Source organism: Chaetodon trifascialis, chromosome 2 (assembly GCF_039877785.1).
Source record: "Chaetodon trifascialis isolate fChaTrf1 chromosome 2, fChaTrf1.hap1, whole genome shotgun sequence".
In the NCBI taxonomy this organism is placed as follows: Eukaryota; Metazoa; Chordata; class Actinopteri; order Chaetodontiformes; family Chaetodontidae; genus Chaetodon; species Chaetodon trifascialis.
Genome location: NC_092057.1, coordinates 24513962 through 24528291, shown reverse-complemented (window position 1 = coordinate 24528291; position 14330 = coordinate 24513962). Strand labels below are relative to the sequence as shown.

At 42.7% G+C, this 14330-nt stretch overlaps 3 protein-coding genes across 5 annotated transcripts in view; 2 read left to right on the top strand and 1 right to left on the bottom strand.

Moving 5' to 3' along the window:
* Positions 1-3781, bottom strand: part of ctnnd1 (catenin (cadherin-associated protein), delta 1) — a 28253-nt gene extending 24472 nt beyond the window's left edge. For 2 of the 3 annotated variants that reach the window (XM_070974772.1, XM_070974780.1), the window contains exon 1: positions 3702-3781. The gene's annotated coding sequence lies outside the window, so the exon portion shown is untranslated. The other variant, XM_070974764.1, reaches the window with a different exon arrangement.
* Positions 3782-5429: 1648 nt separating this feature from the next.
* LOC139348584 (CD209 antigen-like protein E) lies at positions 5430-6914 on the top strand. The gene is made up of 6 exons (XM_070988830.1): positions 5430-5593; positions 5684-5770; positions 5861-5929; positions 6033-6175; positions 6304-6407; positions 6528-6914. The coding sequence occupies exons 1-6, from the start codon at positions 5461-5463 to the stop codon at positions 6676-6678; spliced, it is 687 nt and encodes a 228-aa protein (XP_070844931.1). The 5' UTR covers positions 5430-5460; the 3' UTR covers positions 6679-6914.
* Positions 6915-10560: 3646 nt separating this feature from the next.
* On the top strand, positions 10561-14224 carry LOC139346475 (zinc finger and SCAN domain-containing protein 4-like). Its single transcript, XM_070985511.1, has 4 exons — positions 10561-10936; positions 11627-11718; positions 12263-12347; positions 12445-14224. The coding sequence occupies exons 1-4, from the start codon at positions 10726-10728 to the stop codon at positions 13218-13220; spliced, it is 1164 nt and encodes a 387-aa protein (XP_070841612.1). The 5' UTR covers positions 10561-10725; the 3' UTR covers positions 13221-14224.
* The last annotated feature ends 106 nt before the right edge of the window (positions 14225-14330 follow it).

The following is a 14330-nucleotide window of genomic DNA, read 5'->3' as shown; positions in this document are numbered from 1 at the left end:
AACCATGAAACCCCCACCCCTCTCCCATGTGGCCTACAGTGTGGGGACAGTGTGGTAGCTGCAGAAACAGTGCACATGCATGCACACACGCACACCCAGACTCACATTCACTCATACTCCACGCAGACTTTTCAGGGACCTCCACAAGGCCAGCTGTCTAATCTACAGGGCCCAACTTACTATTCTTAGAAAGGAAGGAAACATGCAGGCAACTCTAACCCAGAGGCAGAAAAAGAGCCCAACAACAGACGAGTACATGTGCACCTAAATGGAGCTGGAAGATCTTTGGAAATAATACTGATTTGAGACTGGATATCGTATGGGATTTGATCATTGTAATATCATGATAAAGCTTCAATGTCACCTTTCCAAGTCTTAAAACGTAGCATCACAGTAAGGTGACAACATTTCTGAGTGAACCTGAGTGAAATGAACAATAAATGCATCGACCTTCTTGGTTAGCAAACCCACATTACAAATAAATTTCTCCCCAGACATGATATCACCAACCTCTAGTTTAGGAGAGGGCTGCAACTAAAGATTATTTTCAGTATGGATTAATTTGTAATTCATTTCTGAGCTAAAGCACTTTGCCAATCAATTGTCAAAGACATTAGTGAAAGAAGAGTATCACAATTTCCCAGAGTCCAGGGTGGCATCAAATTACCTGTTCTGACCAATCAACGGTCCAAGATACTTAATTCACAATGATGTAAACAGATAAAAGAAGCAAACCTTCACATATGAAAAGCTAGACTCAGCACATGTTGGATATTTTTGCTTTCTTAGTAACTTAAATTACTTACTGATTGTTTAATTACTTTTCTCTGTCAAATCTACTCATTATTTTGCTATGAAAAATGAATAATGAATGCCACTACCTGCTTAGCCATTACACCCCAGTGGTAATGAATTTGACCTCAGTAACAATATCCTCAACAAAGGGTTTCCAGCAGTGTTTTACAAAGAGAGCACTGGCCTATTTCATACTACAAATGCCTATATTCAACGATTGTGGATACTGACTAGGTCATAATCTACAAACTGATCACAAGACGAGACCCATCAGCATCTGGGAGGCTTACCACCTTGGCAAAACAGTGTCCCTCAAGATAGAGTCAATATATAAAGGCATTATCACGAACACCATCTTATTTTTAGTATTGGCACTGAGTCGTGCCAATACTAAAAATGGTTGAAATATCCAATATATGATTTCATGCGTTGTCATATTGCTACAATGGTATATCACAATATGGCAAACGTGGACAAAGTTAATCAACATATACTCAAATTGAGTGTTGTAAGTAATCAATTAATAATGGAATGGAGTAGGCTCCACTATTAATACATGACAAAAACCTTGCTTCACGTGCAAAACTTAACACACTAATTCTCTTGTTGTTTAACTTTATAGTATTGTCATATTTGATGTAGTCAACACAGACCAGCTCTACATGTACCTCAATTCAGTTTTCTCTTCAACTTCATTCAATAATGACATGTGATCACAGTCACACAGCACAGAAATTCTGTAATATTTCAAAACAAATTTGAAAACAAGACAGTATCAGCGTTCCCAACAAACTAAAAACCAATGTTCAGCAGTGGGGAAAGCTTTACCACTGGTGACTTACAATCACAGTGTGACCACCACTTAACAAGGAAGCTGGTTGGTTGAGCTGCTGTAGCGACGACCATAAAAGTGCAAACTGACACTCAACCTTTCCAAGAAGCCAACCACCAGCACTGAGGGAGGGTACTGCATGACAGTTAAACTTCACAGCTCTAGAAATCTGTGCCCTTTGATTTCACTCTGTGTGCATTATCGTACCTCACATGTCGCCCCCTGCGTGGAAAGCGAGCTGACGCGCTCACAGTTCAAATAAAAACAGACTGCAGGTGTAACCGTCGAAAGCAGTGAGAGAAAGAGAGAAAATGAAGACAGGCAGGGAGGAGGAGCAAATACAAGAAAACCCCAGCTTCTGTGTGTCAGAGGGACACACCCGTGGTGCACTCAGAAAGCCAGTCATTACCGCGGCTCACAAATGATAGCCCTGGCTAAAACAACTGGCTGAGCAGCAAGACTTTAGCCCCTACAGACAACATGGCTAGGAACAAATTCTAGGCAGGAAAAGAAATGTCCAACTTCTGATTTTTTCCCCCTCCTTTTCACATCTTACAGAAGGGACATTTCTGAGCAAACAGCGTGTCCAAACTTGCTCACAATCTTTTCCATCTCTGTTCCAGCAGGTCAAAGCAGACATGCCTGCAGGGTATTAAGAGGAATATGACAGGCATGTCCATGCTGCAGTGAAACTCACCAATCAGCTGACTGTACCAACTCATATCAACAATTCAGTTACTCTAGATGAGCTGTCAAATGTGTCTGGGGTTGGACTGTGCAATGGTTTTTAACATCACACACAGAAACTACTCCAAGTGTGATCCACTACAGCAGACTCAGCCTGGTCCCTGAGTAAACCAGCATCCATTCACACTGAGGGGTGTAAGCTGAGAGGGTGTCCGTGTTGGAAGCCTCTACGCAAGGGACTGAATAATGAAGCAACAAACACGCCTGCCACCTTACCACACCCCATACATCCAGACCTACACAACAGGTTCTTGCTTTTGTCCCTCGTTGCTCCACCACCACCACCAATCCCGTCTCCTTCCTCTACCTGGCCGACCACATCAAAAAAACAGCTGCTGAAACATTAAACAGTGTTTTCGCAGGAGACTTCCAACACAAAAAAGTCGAAGGCAGTCTACCAAGAGACACTCACCACACGAGCAGTCACCTGCAAAGCGCCATGCAGCCGCTACAGTGTCCACAGAGAGCGGTCGTCTCAGGTACACTAGGAAACTGATAAGCAATGTGAAGGCGAGACTGGACTTTGACTCCAGTTACGGTCTGTAATGCGGTGGACTGGCCGGTCGCTTCCGTGTCCTCTCATCTGAATACCCCCCACCCCCCAGCTCGGGGAAACTGGGAGAAAAGTCTGGTAAAATCGTGTCGGTTCGGTATTCAGCGGCAGCAAACACAATGAGTGAACGTGTAAAGTTATAACATTACAACGTTACACCTCCCAGCCATCCACAAACCAGACCATTCATGCCATAAAATGCTCTTAGCTAGATAACATTACGTTAGCTGGATATTTTATATTTGCAGCTGTCTTGATATCAAGCTGTTTTTACAGAATACGTAAGTTCTGTTCAAGTTTTCCCAAGCCTCACGCTGGATAAGTTATTAATCAAGCTAACGAATGGAATACACCGATGCCAGCCCCATTAGCTTGTGCTACGGTAGCTAGCCTGCTAACGCTGCGTTTACAACAATTTAAGTTCCCCAAATTAAAGGTCACACCTCTTTCCACCTACAACAAATCCCAACCAGCTGAGTCGAACACAAAACACCAAAAGAAAGGCCATTACCGACTGCGGAGACTGTTAGGCGTGTTTTTCAAAGTCCATAAGTATTTGGGAGGTGGATTCAGGCCTAGCCTAGCCGAGTGCTGCTGCTGCTGCTGCCGCTGCGCTGACACGATCCAAACCTCGACCCGCAGGCTCGGAGAAGTGAGTTGAGATGAGACAACAAAAACACTTCGGCGTGGTCAAACAAATACCTCACAGACGAACAAGTAACCTGTCCAACGCGGGGGAAGAGCACCCACAGTGAGGACGGAGAAGACACCCACCTCTGCAAATTTCCTCTCTTCTTTGCTTTGGCTTGTTGTTCACTTGTCTCTGCTCTTGCTCTCCGCTGGGGGGGGACAGGAGGGGGCGAGCAGCACAGGAGGCAACATACAGGGATAGAACAGCTCAGGGGGGCGTTTTTGAAAAGAGGTATGAATGCAGGCAACATGACTTTTTCATGAATAATACTGATATTGTTCAATCACTATTTAATAAAATATATGTTAAATTGATAAATTAAGTTACCTTCCTACACTGTAAAGAAAAAATATTCTCATTTCACGGTTTACGCTATAATTAATTAAGCCCATTCTCCTCATATGCATTCAGCATTGTCTCTATTTTTCATCGTCCTGCCCTTAAGCAAAACACTTCACACTATTTCTTTAGTTATTTATTTTTTTGGACATGGAATATCCTCTAAAGTTGAAGAGTTCCGATAGTGCCCCCATGCGGTCATGGAGCGCTATTACAGAGTCATGACCAATGTAGCAGCTGCACTCCAGTTTGTCTTGGAGACAAAGTAACTAAGTACATTTACTTAAGCACGTTTACTGCGCCACATTTGAAAGGTAAAAAATAAGATTTTTATTATCCAGCACATTTATGACATTTGACAACTATATGCAGTAATTGATAAGTTGTACATGTGATGATTTGCTATAGCTTAAACTACCTGGCGATACATCAGAATCAGAATTCCTTTATTGATCCCCGAGGGGAAATTGTTTAATGTAGTTAAAATTAGCAAGGCTGCAACCAATTATTTTCATTATCGATTTAACCGGCGGTTATTGTTGTTATTATCAATCCTTTAATAGTTTTCACTATAAAATGTTAGAAGCTAGTGAAAAATGCCCGTCTCTCTTTCCCTCATGCCAAAGGGACGTCTTCACATTGCTTGTTTTCTTGGCTGTTACTTTTGATGCAGTATTTTTACATTGTGGTAATACTAATTGTATTAAAGTACAAGATGTGAATACTTCTGTTACAACAATAGTGCACATATATCGAAATGCCCATTAGGATATATCAACGTAACTGAGCTGCAGACAGCTAAACAGATAAAGTAGGCAGATGGGGCGTTAAGAAGAATCATTTTCTATGCCCAAAAATGGCTGTAACCAAACAGCTGAATGGGTCTTCTACCTCTGCTGTCAGCACAAATACCCACCGCCTCTCATATTTGCATGTACTGTTACACCATATTCCATGACAGAGCATGATGTAACACTAACAGCAAACAGCACAGGGCTTTTCACTTCCCATCACAGCATTCTGTGTAATACAGTAAATATGCTGCTTATTTTAAGGGTTAGGGTCACACGTACATTTTAGTGCAACACGCAAAAGCAACATATTCATAAGCAGCATCAGGTGATGCCACACTTGATAGTATAAATGAGAAAGACAACTCTCTGAAGCTGCCCATTTACTATTTTCTTTCAGGTTAACTGTTTATTTGATTTCCATTACTTAGCATAAGAAATGCCAGTGATGGCTAGGTGAAGTGCATGAAATCACTTGAACCTGATGTTGTTATAGATACCTGAACTTAACTCCACATAGCATATGAAACATCCTGTTAGTGTGGCTCAGCAACAGAAGCGAGAAGAAACAGTCTCACAGGAAGTGAGATACTGGACAGAACAAAACGCTACTTGTTATTCCGCGGTTTGACCACCTAACTTGTTCTATTCAAATCGAGAAATAGAGATGGACGAGTACATTTATGACAATGATCCAGGTGAACGAAACCAAATGGATGACAGAGCCTTTAACACAGCTGGAGAGAGTGAAGAGGCAGAGGAGAGGGAAGTGATTATATATGAGAGCTCAGACATCCACGAGGGTCACAAAGCTGTGACAAAGAGCGCAGTGCATCAGCAGCCATGTGAGTAATTTGTGAGTGAGTAAATTTCTGCGTTGCCTTTGCTGTTTGAATGATGATTTAAAAGGTTCCGCTGTGCCATTTTAAACCCAGGCAGGACTTTTGTCAGGCCTGTCACCGTGTGCCTGGTGCTGCTCTGTGCTGTCCTCCTGGCTGCCGTCATAGGCACTGGCCTCCACTGTAAGGATTTACATTTATCTCAAGAAAGCAAGATCATGCTGCTAAACAACCACTGACCAACCTCAAGTCAGCATTTAATGTCCCCTGCAGGCAGAATCGGGCTGCGGACCCTCAACGAGAGCTGGGCTGAAGAGAGAAGACAGACTCTGGTTGAACTCAGTGAGTGCAGATTTGGTTTGTGTGCCTCTCCCTGAGAGTTTCTCTGTGTCTGTTCGCAGTGGAAGTCGGACATTTTTACTTCTTAAATTGTCTGTGTTTGTAGAGCATTTCTGTGAGGATGGATGTAGGTCATTCAACAACAGTTTTTACTACATTTCTTCAACACAAAAGAGCTGGGACGACAGCAGAAAGGACTGTGAAAACAGAGCGGCAGATCTGGTCATTGTGAACAGCAGAGAGGAGCAGGTACGAGAAAGACTACGTCCCCTAACACTGCATTCAGTGCAGGATGTGTGGTTGGACTAATACTGAAGAAAGAAACAAGAAAGAAACCCATATTTTCACTGTTTTGTCAACTTTGGGTTCCATTACAGGTATTCATCAATTCGTTAAACAAGATATTCTGGATTGGTCTGACTGACAGAGAAGACGAGGGAACATGGAAGTGGGTAGATGGTTCAGTTCTGAACAGCACAGGGTAAGACATCTTCTTGTCTCCTGTCCTGTGTGACAGCTGGATCGTGGACTAACAGTGTTTCGTGCATCATGTTCTGCAATAATAACCCAGCCAGTCATTTGATTGTCTGTGTTTGAACAGGTTTTGGAAAGAGGGGGAGCCCAGTGGGACGTTTGCAGGAGGGAAGGAGGACTGTGTTGACACCTATCAGTACAAACATCAGAGGAGCTGGAATGATGATAACTGTGCCAAACTACAATATTGGATCTGCGAAAAAGTGACTGAATTCTAGCATCATTTTTCATCCTAAATACAATACAGTGACAAATGTGGCTTTATCTCATTTATAAAGTGCTTTCTTGCTAAAAACTTCAGCATGAAGTCAGTACATCAGTACATGAAGGGCCTTCAGATTTACTGCATCACTGCAGTTTGGCTAAAGGTGAGCGTACTTTTCTGGCCAAAGCATCTTGCTAGAGAAATGTAGAGTTATTCATAGTCAGTATTTCACTTCCCATTTTAAACAGAAAGTGAAAATAGAATGTGTTTAAGTTTTCATTGTCACTTTAGGAGACAATGTGCTACTCTAGCTTGAAAATACAAATGCAGACTGGAATTTTAATATTGTTATGTTATGTTTTGATTTGATTTGATTGTCTAAATAAACAAATGAAATCTGAAAAAAAAAAGTGAAAATAGATTTTATGTGTATAACACATACAAAAATATATATTTACAAAAAGCTGAAACTTAAAGTGTCTTTTTTTTTTATTTCTTCATATATCGCACATTTATATGGTAAAGGACACTTCAGTGTGATTCAGTGTTTCAGTTGAATGTTGTACTACTAGACTGTGGAAAGTTTCATGTTTTCATGGTTTTCCTTCCAGTACAAATAGTATTTGCAGTGATTAACTTCATTTACACAGGACCATGCAGAGTTACACTATACAGACGTGTATCAGTTTCATAGTTTAAATGTGATTCTTACACTCAAAAAATGTATTTTTCTTCTTGTTTTTACAGTTGAATGTTTGAGCTTCACGGTGCAGAATGATGTACAGCAGGATTTGTGACATCACAAATAGTTTGGAAAACATCTGTGGTCCAACATTCAATTTACATAAGTGTGATGTGGAGACTTAAAGCTTCCAATGCACCACCTCCTGTGAAGTAGTACAACTTTTGAAACAACATAATTATAGATTCGGGATCTTTTAATGAGGAAAAAGGAGTAGATGTAATTTTTTTAGGATTTCAACAAGATAATAGATTAAATTTCATGACTGTTTCATGAACTGCCATGGTACTGTGTTGGAAGTAGTGACCTAGTTTAATCTCATGATTTATTATCTTTTTGTACGTAATACATGGGGTAGATTTAGAAAAAATGTCATGTCACACGCTGTGTATCAGAAGCAGTGTTATCTCTGTCTACACACACTCTGCCCTGTGTTGTCATGTCTCATTACTGCAAGCAAGAGGAAGGTTTTCTAACTTACCAAAACTCTGATGGGACTCGTGTGGATTGCAAAGCTATCATTATTTGATTGAAATGAAAATCCATCCTAAAACTTTCATATCTGAAACACAGACAGTGAAGATCAGGTTTGGTGTCAGTTACTCAAGTGTAAAGAGCTTGAGGTTACTTTGTTTTGAACCAATGTCCAACAATCATACATCATAGAAGAGGAAATGTGTTTTGTTTTTGTTTTAATAAAATGACAGTGTCAGTGGCCCAGAATGCATTGCTGTCACTTAATTTCCTCTAAAATATTGATTTTCCTGTTTTCCACTCTCACCCTCCTTACATCCAGTAGCTAGTTTGCAGAGCTGTGTGTTGTCCTGGTACCTGGTGTGGGTGGTCACCATCCTCTGCTGTCAGTTCATCTTCTTATCCAACATCAAACCCATGCTCACCTGGCTAGCCAATAGCCATAATGACCAAACCACACCTGAGGTATAAAATGATTGAATTTCTTGGAGCATTTTTATGTGTGTCACTCCCTGCACTGACAAACAAAAGCAGGATGTCAAGGTCAGACGACATGTTATTGTGGTGGATTTCATCATTGCAATGATGCTGCAGTCAGTGGCTGCAGTGTGTAGATTGACTGCAGCAGTCTGTTAGTTTTCTATGCAAATTGTAAGCATGCCTTTGAGAAATATACAACCCTCTGTCTGGACTGGTGCAGAGCAGGTAGTGTTCACTGGGTTTTGTAGAAATAAGTGAGCTTACTAGACCTCTGTGGCCTTCTCCACATGTCTGCTTGAAGCTTTGGCTACATCTTACTTTTACAACATACCTAAATCTCTGACCTCACTGTTTGGCAGCTGAGTTGTATTGTGGGTAATGTAGGTGCCAGGTTTTGATTCTCCTGTGTCAAATTTGTATCTTTTTTAACTGTGTGACTCAACATCATGAGTCTGACCTCTTAAAGCTGCAGTAGGTAAGATGGAGCAGAGAGCAGACTTAGCCTGAAAATTTGAACCAACACAAGTTCCACGTCACTCCCCCTCCCTCTCAGTGGTACTCATGCCCTGCCTGCAAGCCCCTCCTCCTTGTGGCGTCTGCGCGGCTGCCATGACAACCAGTAACATTAGCCTTAGCATCGGAAACAAGCATACCGTTACTGTAACAATCACCATATTAGCTTTATGGTTATTTGTTGTCTTAGCCGTATGTGCTGTTGTTGGCAGCGGAGGTATGGGCAGTTTCTCCTTTGCAGGTGGCTGTTGCTCCGCCATAGCTTTCACTAGCCTCCTGATGCCGCTCACAGAGCTGTTTGACTGAGCAACAGCTGGCAGCATGAGTGGAGGGAGGGGGTGGTTCGTAGCATGTGTGAGTAGTGATTGACAGATTTCAGACACTCCCTCAGATGCTCCTCTGGCTCTGATTGGTTGTTTTGTGTCTGGCGCAGTGGATTCTTACAAATCGCAGTAGGAGCAGTAGGTGGGACCAATGGAGGCATTTTTTTTTCACAGATTACATGTTTCAGGTACTGCTGTCTGGGCATAGGGACAGTTTTCGCAAATATGACAAAAAGTTACTTTTATACAAGTTACCTACTGCAGCTTTAACAAGGATGATTTTTCAAAATGAAAGGACTCTAGGCTTGATAAAAATCTAGCTCCCTGCTTTTGAAATGTGAGCAGTGAATAATATATGAACACAGTTTATAGCTGGTGGCCTTTAACACATACTGGCATGATTCTTTTATGTTCTTTCACTCCCCTCAACCACAGTCTTTGGGATTGGAATCACACACTATTTATATTAAGCATGATGTGAAAGTGAAACCTGCGTGTAATATTTAACAGCAAGCTTTCATTTGAAAAGTAAATTACGAAGTTGTTCAATCTTGTTTTTATTAATTGAGGAGCATCAGTCTGCTGCTCTTCTCCCTCCTCTTTATTTTCTCCCATCTCAGTTTCCTCTCTGGCTTTCCATGTGTGTCATTTTGGGAAGATAGTCAGGGATGGTGATGATCAGGTCTGCCACTGCTTCCTCAGTTTCCAATCCTACAGCTCATCCAGCACCAACTTGGCTGAGATAGATCATCCATCATGTATACTTTTAAGCAACTGAAAGCCAGATTTCACCAGTTGTAAGATGATGTACATATTCTTAATGCAGTGAGCAGGAGAAGAAGGACAATAATTCCATTTTGGACTTTTGAAGGAGAACTGTATCTATAATATGTGTGTTACAGGGTGAGGCCACATGAGAAAGGTCCTCTCAGGTGTTTCTGATGCCTTTGATATGAACATGTGGGCCAGGGTAAATAAGATCGGAACAGAAAAGGGTTTGTCATATGCTGAAGTTGCTAAGAGAAGAGAAACAATGAAATAGTAGCAGTACAAGAGGAACCGGAGCAGTTGTGTTGTTGAAACATGGGAAGTCAGAGGGGATCAAGACGGTGTTGCCCAGAGATTCTTGAACATTGTGAACACATGCTACACTGAGGGAAGGATTGATCCTTCCCTCAGTGTAGCATGTGTTCACAATTGTCTGAGTTGGTGCAAATTTGCACCAACTCAGACAAATGAGTCTGGGTTATGGAATAGACAATGTCATGAATGGCATCGTGTGACGCTGTTTCAGCCCTATAGGCGGCGGTAATGCAACTCATATGGACGCCAACCTCCATAAAACCCAATAGAAGAAGAAGCAAACCAACGTTTTGTAGTGATTGTACCTGCTACGTTATTGCTGCGCTACACATGTGCATTTTCAGCAAAGGGGTCAACCTGCAGACGGCAGCCTCTCCTCCCCCACAGCCGGGCTCTGAAACCACTGACGCTTATTGTATTTCACACCATCCTGACTGCTGCAGTCATGGAGGAAATGACCGCGTTTCATTTTAAATTATCTTCCATCATGGAGAAACTGCTCGTGTCCGCCGTGACGGAGATCAAGCAATTAGTGTGTGAGTACAGCGCCGTCCTCCGTGCGGAGCTGAGCAGGGAGAAACAAGACAACAGCGTCCTGAGGGAGGAACTGAAGCTGCACCGTCCCGTCAGCGGCATCACGCAGAGGTGTCAGCACGGTAAAGTGTGTGTGTGTGTGTGTGTGTGTGTGTGTGTGTGTGTGTGTGTGTGTGTGTGTGTGTGTGTGTGTGTGTCTCCCGTCTTTCAGTGGACAGCTGTAGAGGAAATCAAAGTAACTGCACAGCATGTGGATGGCCTTAGCTGAGAAGTTTTTCATGAATAAGCATCTTCAGGTCTGACCTGGCCATTATTTCATCCATGACACACTCGAATAGTCACACACACTGTGTACAGGAACCAATACAGTCATAGCACCATACTCTGATTTATGTGATATTATGTTATCTCTTAATCTGAGTACCTCTAATTAGCAGCCTTAAAGGTCCAATGTGTAGAATTGAGGGGGATTTATTTGCAGAAATGTATTTTAATATTTATTTTTCATTAGCATATAATCATCTGAAAAGAAGAACCAATGTGTTTATGTTTGAATGTTAGAATGAGCCCTTCATATCTACAGTGGGAGGAGCGGATGTCAGAGCCCTTTGCCTTTTTCGTGGGCACCGTAGGGGTGAAGTTGGTTGCAGTCTGCAATCTCACCCATAGATGTCACCAAATCCTACACAGTGGTCCTTTAAATAGTTGTGTTTTGTTTTCATTTTGGAGTGACAAAAAAAGGCGTCAGCTCGCTATTTCTTGTAGAATGCACATTTTCATTCATTACAAAGTGGTTGTTTGCCAAATTGTAGGAAAGGATGGAGCAGGAGCACAGCTGCAGACAGGTGAGACGGAGAGAAACGCCGGATGGAGGAATGAAGACACTGCAAAGGAGCAGGAGGAGGTGAGGCCCTTCATTCAGACCAGTCAGGCCTACATGCACTGCATACCCATTTTGTGCAGTCTGTAGTCTAGAGAGGAAAACAGTGGAGCCAATTCAAGCGGAGATGTAACAGAGATGCTGCTTGAAGACATCAGATATCATGACGACAAACTGTACGATCAATTATCGCTTTTGCAGCTGACATACTGGGATGTGAGCAAGACTTACCAACACCTTCATGGCTGAAATGTCTTGTAACACCAGTTGTCTTTGCCCCTGAGCTTTCGTCTGTGTGCTAAAAAAGACCCGGTACAGACAATTTCCTCCACTTTTGTGACAATTGCTTTGTTTAATGCAACCAACTGACAATATCTGACAACACAAGGAAGTGAATGAGGGCAGCATAGTTCTTTCTCCACTGTGTGGAGGTCATGCAAAATCACTGACGTAATTATAGAGTGACTATTAGCTGACGACCCTGTTATTATAACAGATGTAATTCTAATCCGGTCAGTGTGGGCTGTGGGACAGTGAACACCATCTTACATGCTGTTGTGTGCCGCAGGGAACCTCAAGATTTGCGGACTGCAAGATTGAACCAGTTACTGTCAAATGTGAGGCAACTCCTGAAGAACAACCAGAGCTGAGAGGTTAACACACAATATTACGGCTAAAATAACATGATCGTTCTGATGACTGTAATGAAAGTAGTGACTCTAACGATGCTTCTGCTGCTCTCTTGAGTAGCGCCTCCTGTACACTCACCCCCCTGTTCTCAGGTGGATGACAGTTCTCAGCATCAGGATGCAGGTGGACAGAGCTCGCAGATCTGCAGTGAACCCTCAGAAGACAGCAAAGATCTACACACAGGCTTCAAGCAGTCTGTGGAAACTCAGTGTCAGTTGAGTATTTTGCAGAGCGGAGAGCAGTTCATTGATTTGGGATTTCATATTAAAAGAGAGTCAGAAAGTCCAGACCTTCAAACTCCAGGTGACAATGTAAATCTGGGCTTGGAGCTCCAGCGAGGGATTCTGTGTCAGATGTACACAGACTCCGAGGCGTTCCCTGTGTGCAGCACTGTGCCTGACACCCCAGCACTCTCATGTTTCAGTAGCTCAGACCCATCAGGAACGCTGGACATCCCTGACGCATCCTTAAACAGACAGCACGCCGCAGACAGAGACACATTCGGCCACCAAGGAAACCTGTTTGAAAGTGGAAGTAGAAGCTGCAGTGTTTCAGCCTTCGGGGCCAATCAAGCAGCTGGGCGTTTCAAGTACGTATGTGACTACTGTGGAAAGGGTTTCCCTTTCCTGAGCATGATGAAATGCCACAGGCTCAAGCACACAGGGGAGAGGACTCAGGTTTGTGGACAGTGTGGGATGACCTTCATCAGACGGAGCCACCTGAGGCGCCACGAGCTGCTGCACTTGGGCGTCCGGCCGTTTACCTGTCAGATATGTGGTCGCAAGTTTTCTCGTAGCGCCCACCTCAGTGCACACATGAAGACTCACTGCAGGTGAACATTTCTGTGCTAACGTGTGGACGTAGGCCTCAGAGTGCATGGATCTTCATGCTTGTGTCCATGACAGGCTCTGTGCTGTTTTTAGCTCTTTGAAGCTTGATCAATCAATATTTTATGTACCTCTAGGATTTATATATATTATGTTTTTTATGAGATATGGTATAGTCTTACTGCTCTTACCCGACAGCGCAAAATAACAGTAAGTGACTGACTGGTGAAGAAAGTTCAGCATCTAGCAGCTTAAGAGCCAGATAACTGCAGCGAAAGAGTCCGGAGATGACCAAAACAGAGCTAAGAGTGGAAATAGATCAAAAATACAACTCCAAACAATAACACCTTCACAAGGCAATAACATGTCAGGGTTGTACTTCTGATCCTGTGACCAAAACTAAATTAATGTTGCGTTCAAGGAAGAGTTTTGAAAAGTTTGCTTATTCATTTTCTTGGCGAGGGTTAGACATGGAGAATAATAGTGCTGTCATAATGTCTCTCTTGTGTTTGCTCTTTCTTTCTCACTCTCCCTCCTTTTCATCACCTCTCTTCCTCCATTCATGTGCATTTTTGCCACCATTGCCATTTTCCTTCCACCCACCAAATGCCCTCAGACATTTACAACACCCCTCATCTGCTCTGCAGTAACCCCTTTATGTATATGTTTAATCAACAATTCTCATTCAAAACACAAGGATGTAACTGTAGTCTTCCTGAGGTCCTAGTCCCATTCCCTCTAGTCCAAGTCACCTGACCTTCCCCGCCCACCTCCTCACCTGTTTCTGCTTTCCCTCATCAGCCCTGCTGTTGCCTTGACCGGAAACCCTGCCATCTGTAATAGGTTAAAGGATAAATGAATGAAGGATTAAAAAGATTGTCTTGTCTTAACCTATTTGCCTGACTGACCTGTCTGATCCTTGAACTTCAGATTCTTCGCCTAACTTTTGAACCTTTGCTTGACTTTTGACTCTGTAAGGTTTTACAGGTTCCCCATTAAATCACTGAACTGATCCTGTTGGGTCCTGTTGTAGTTTCCTGTGTTCACCTCTATGACAACTACTGTCATGTCCGTCCTGTAAATATGAAGCTACCACTAGCAGCTGGTTAGCATAACAGT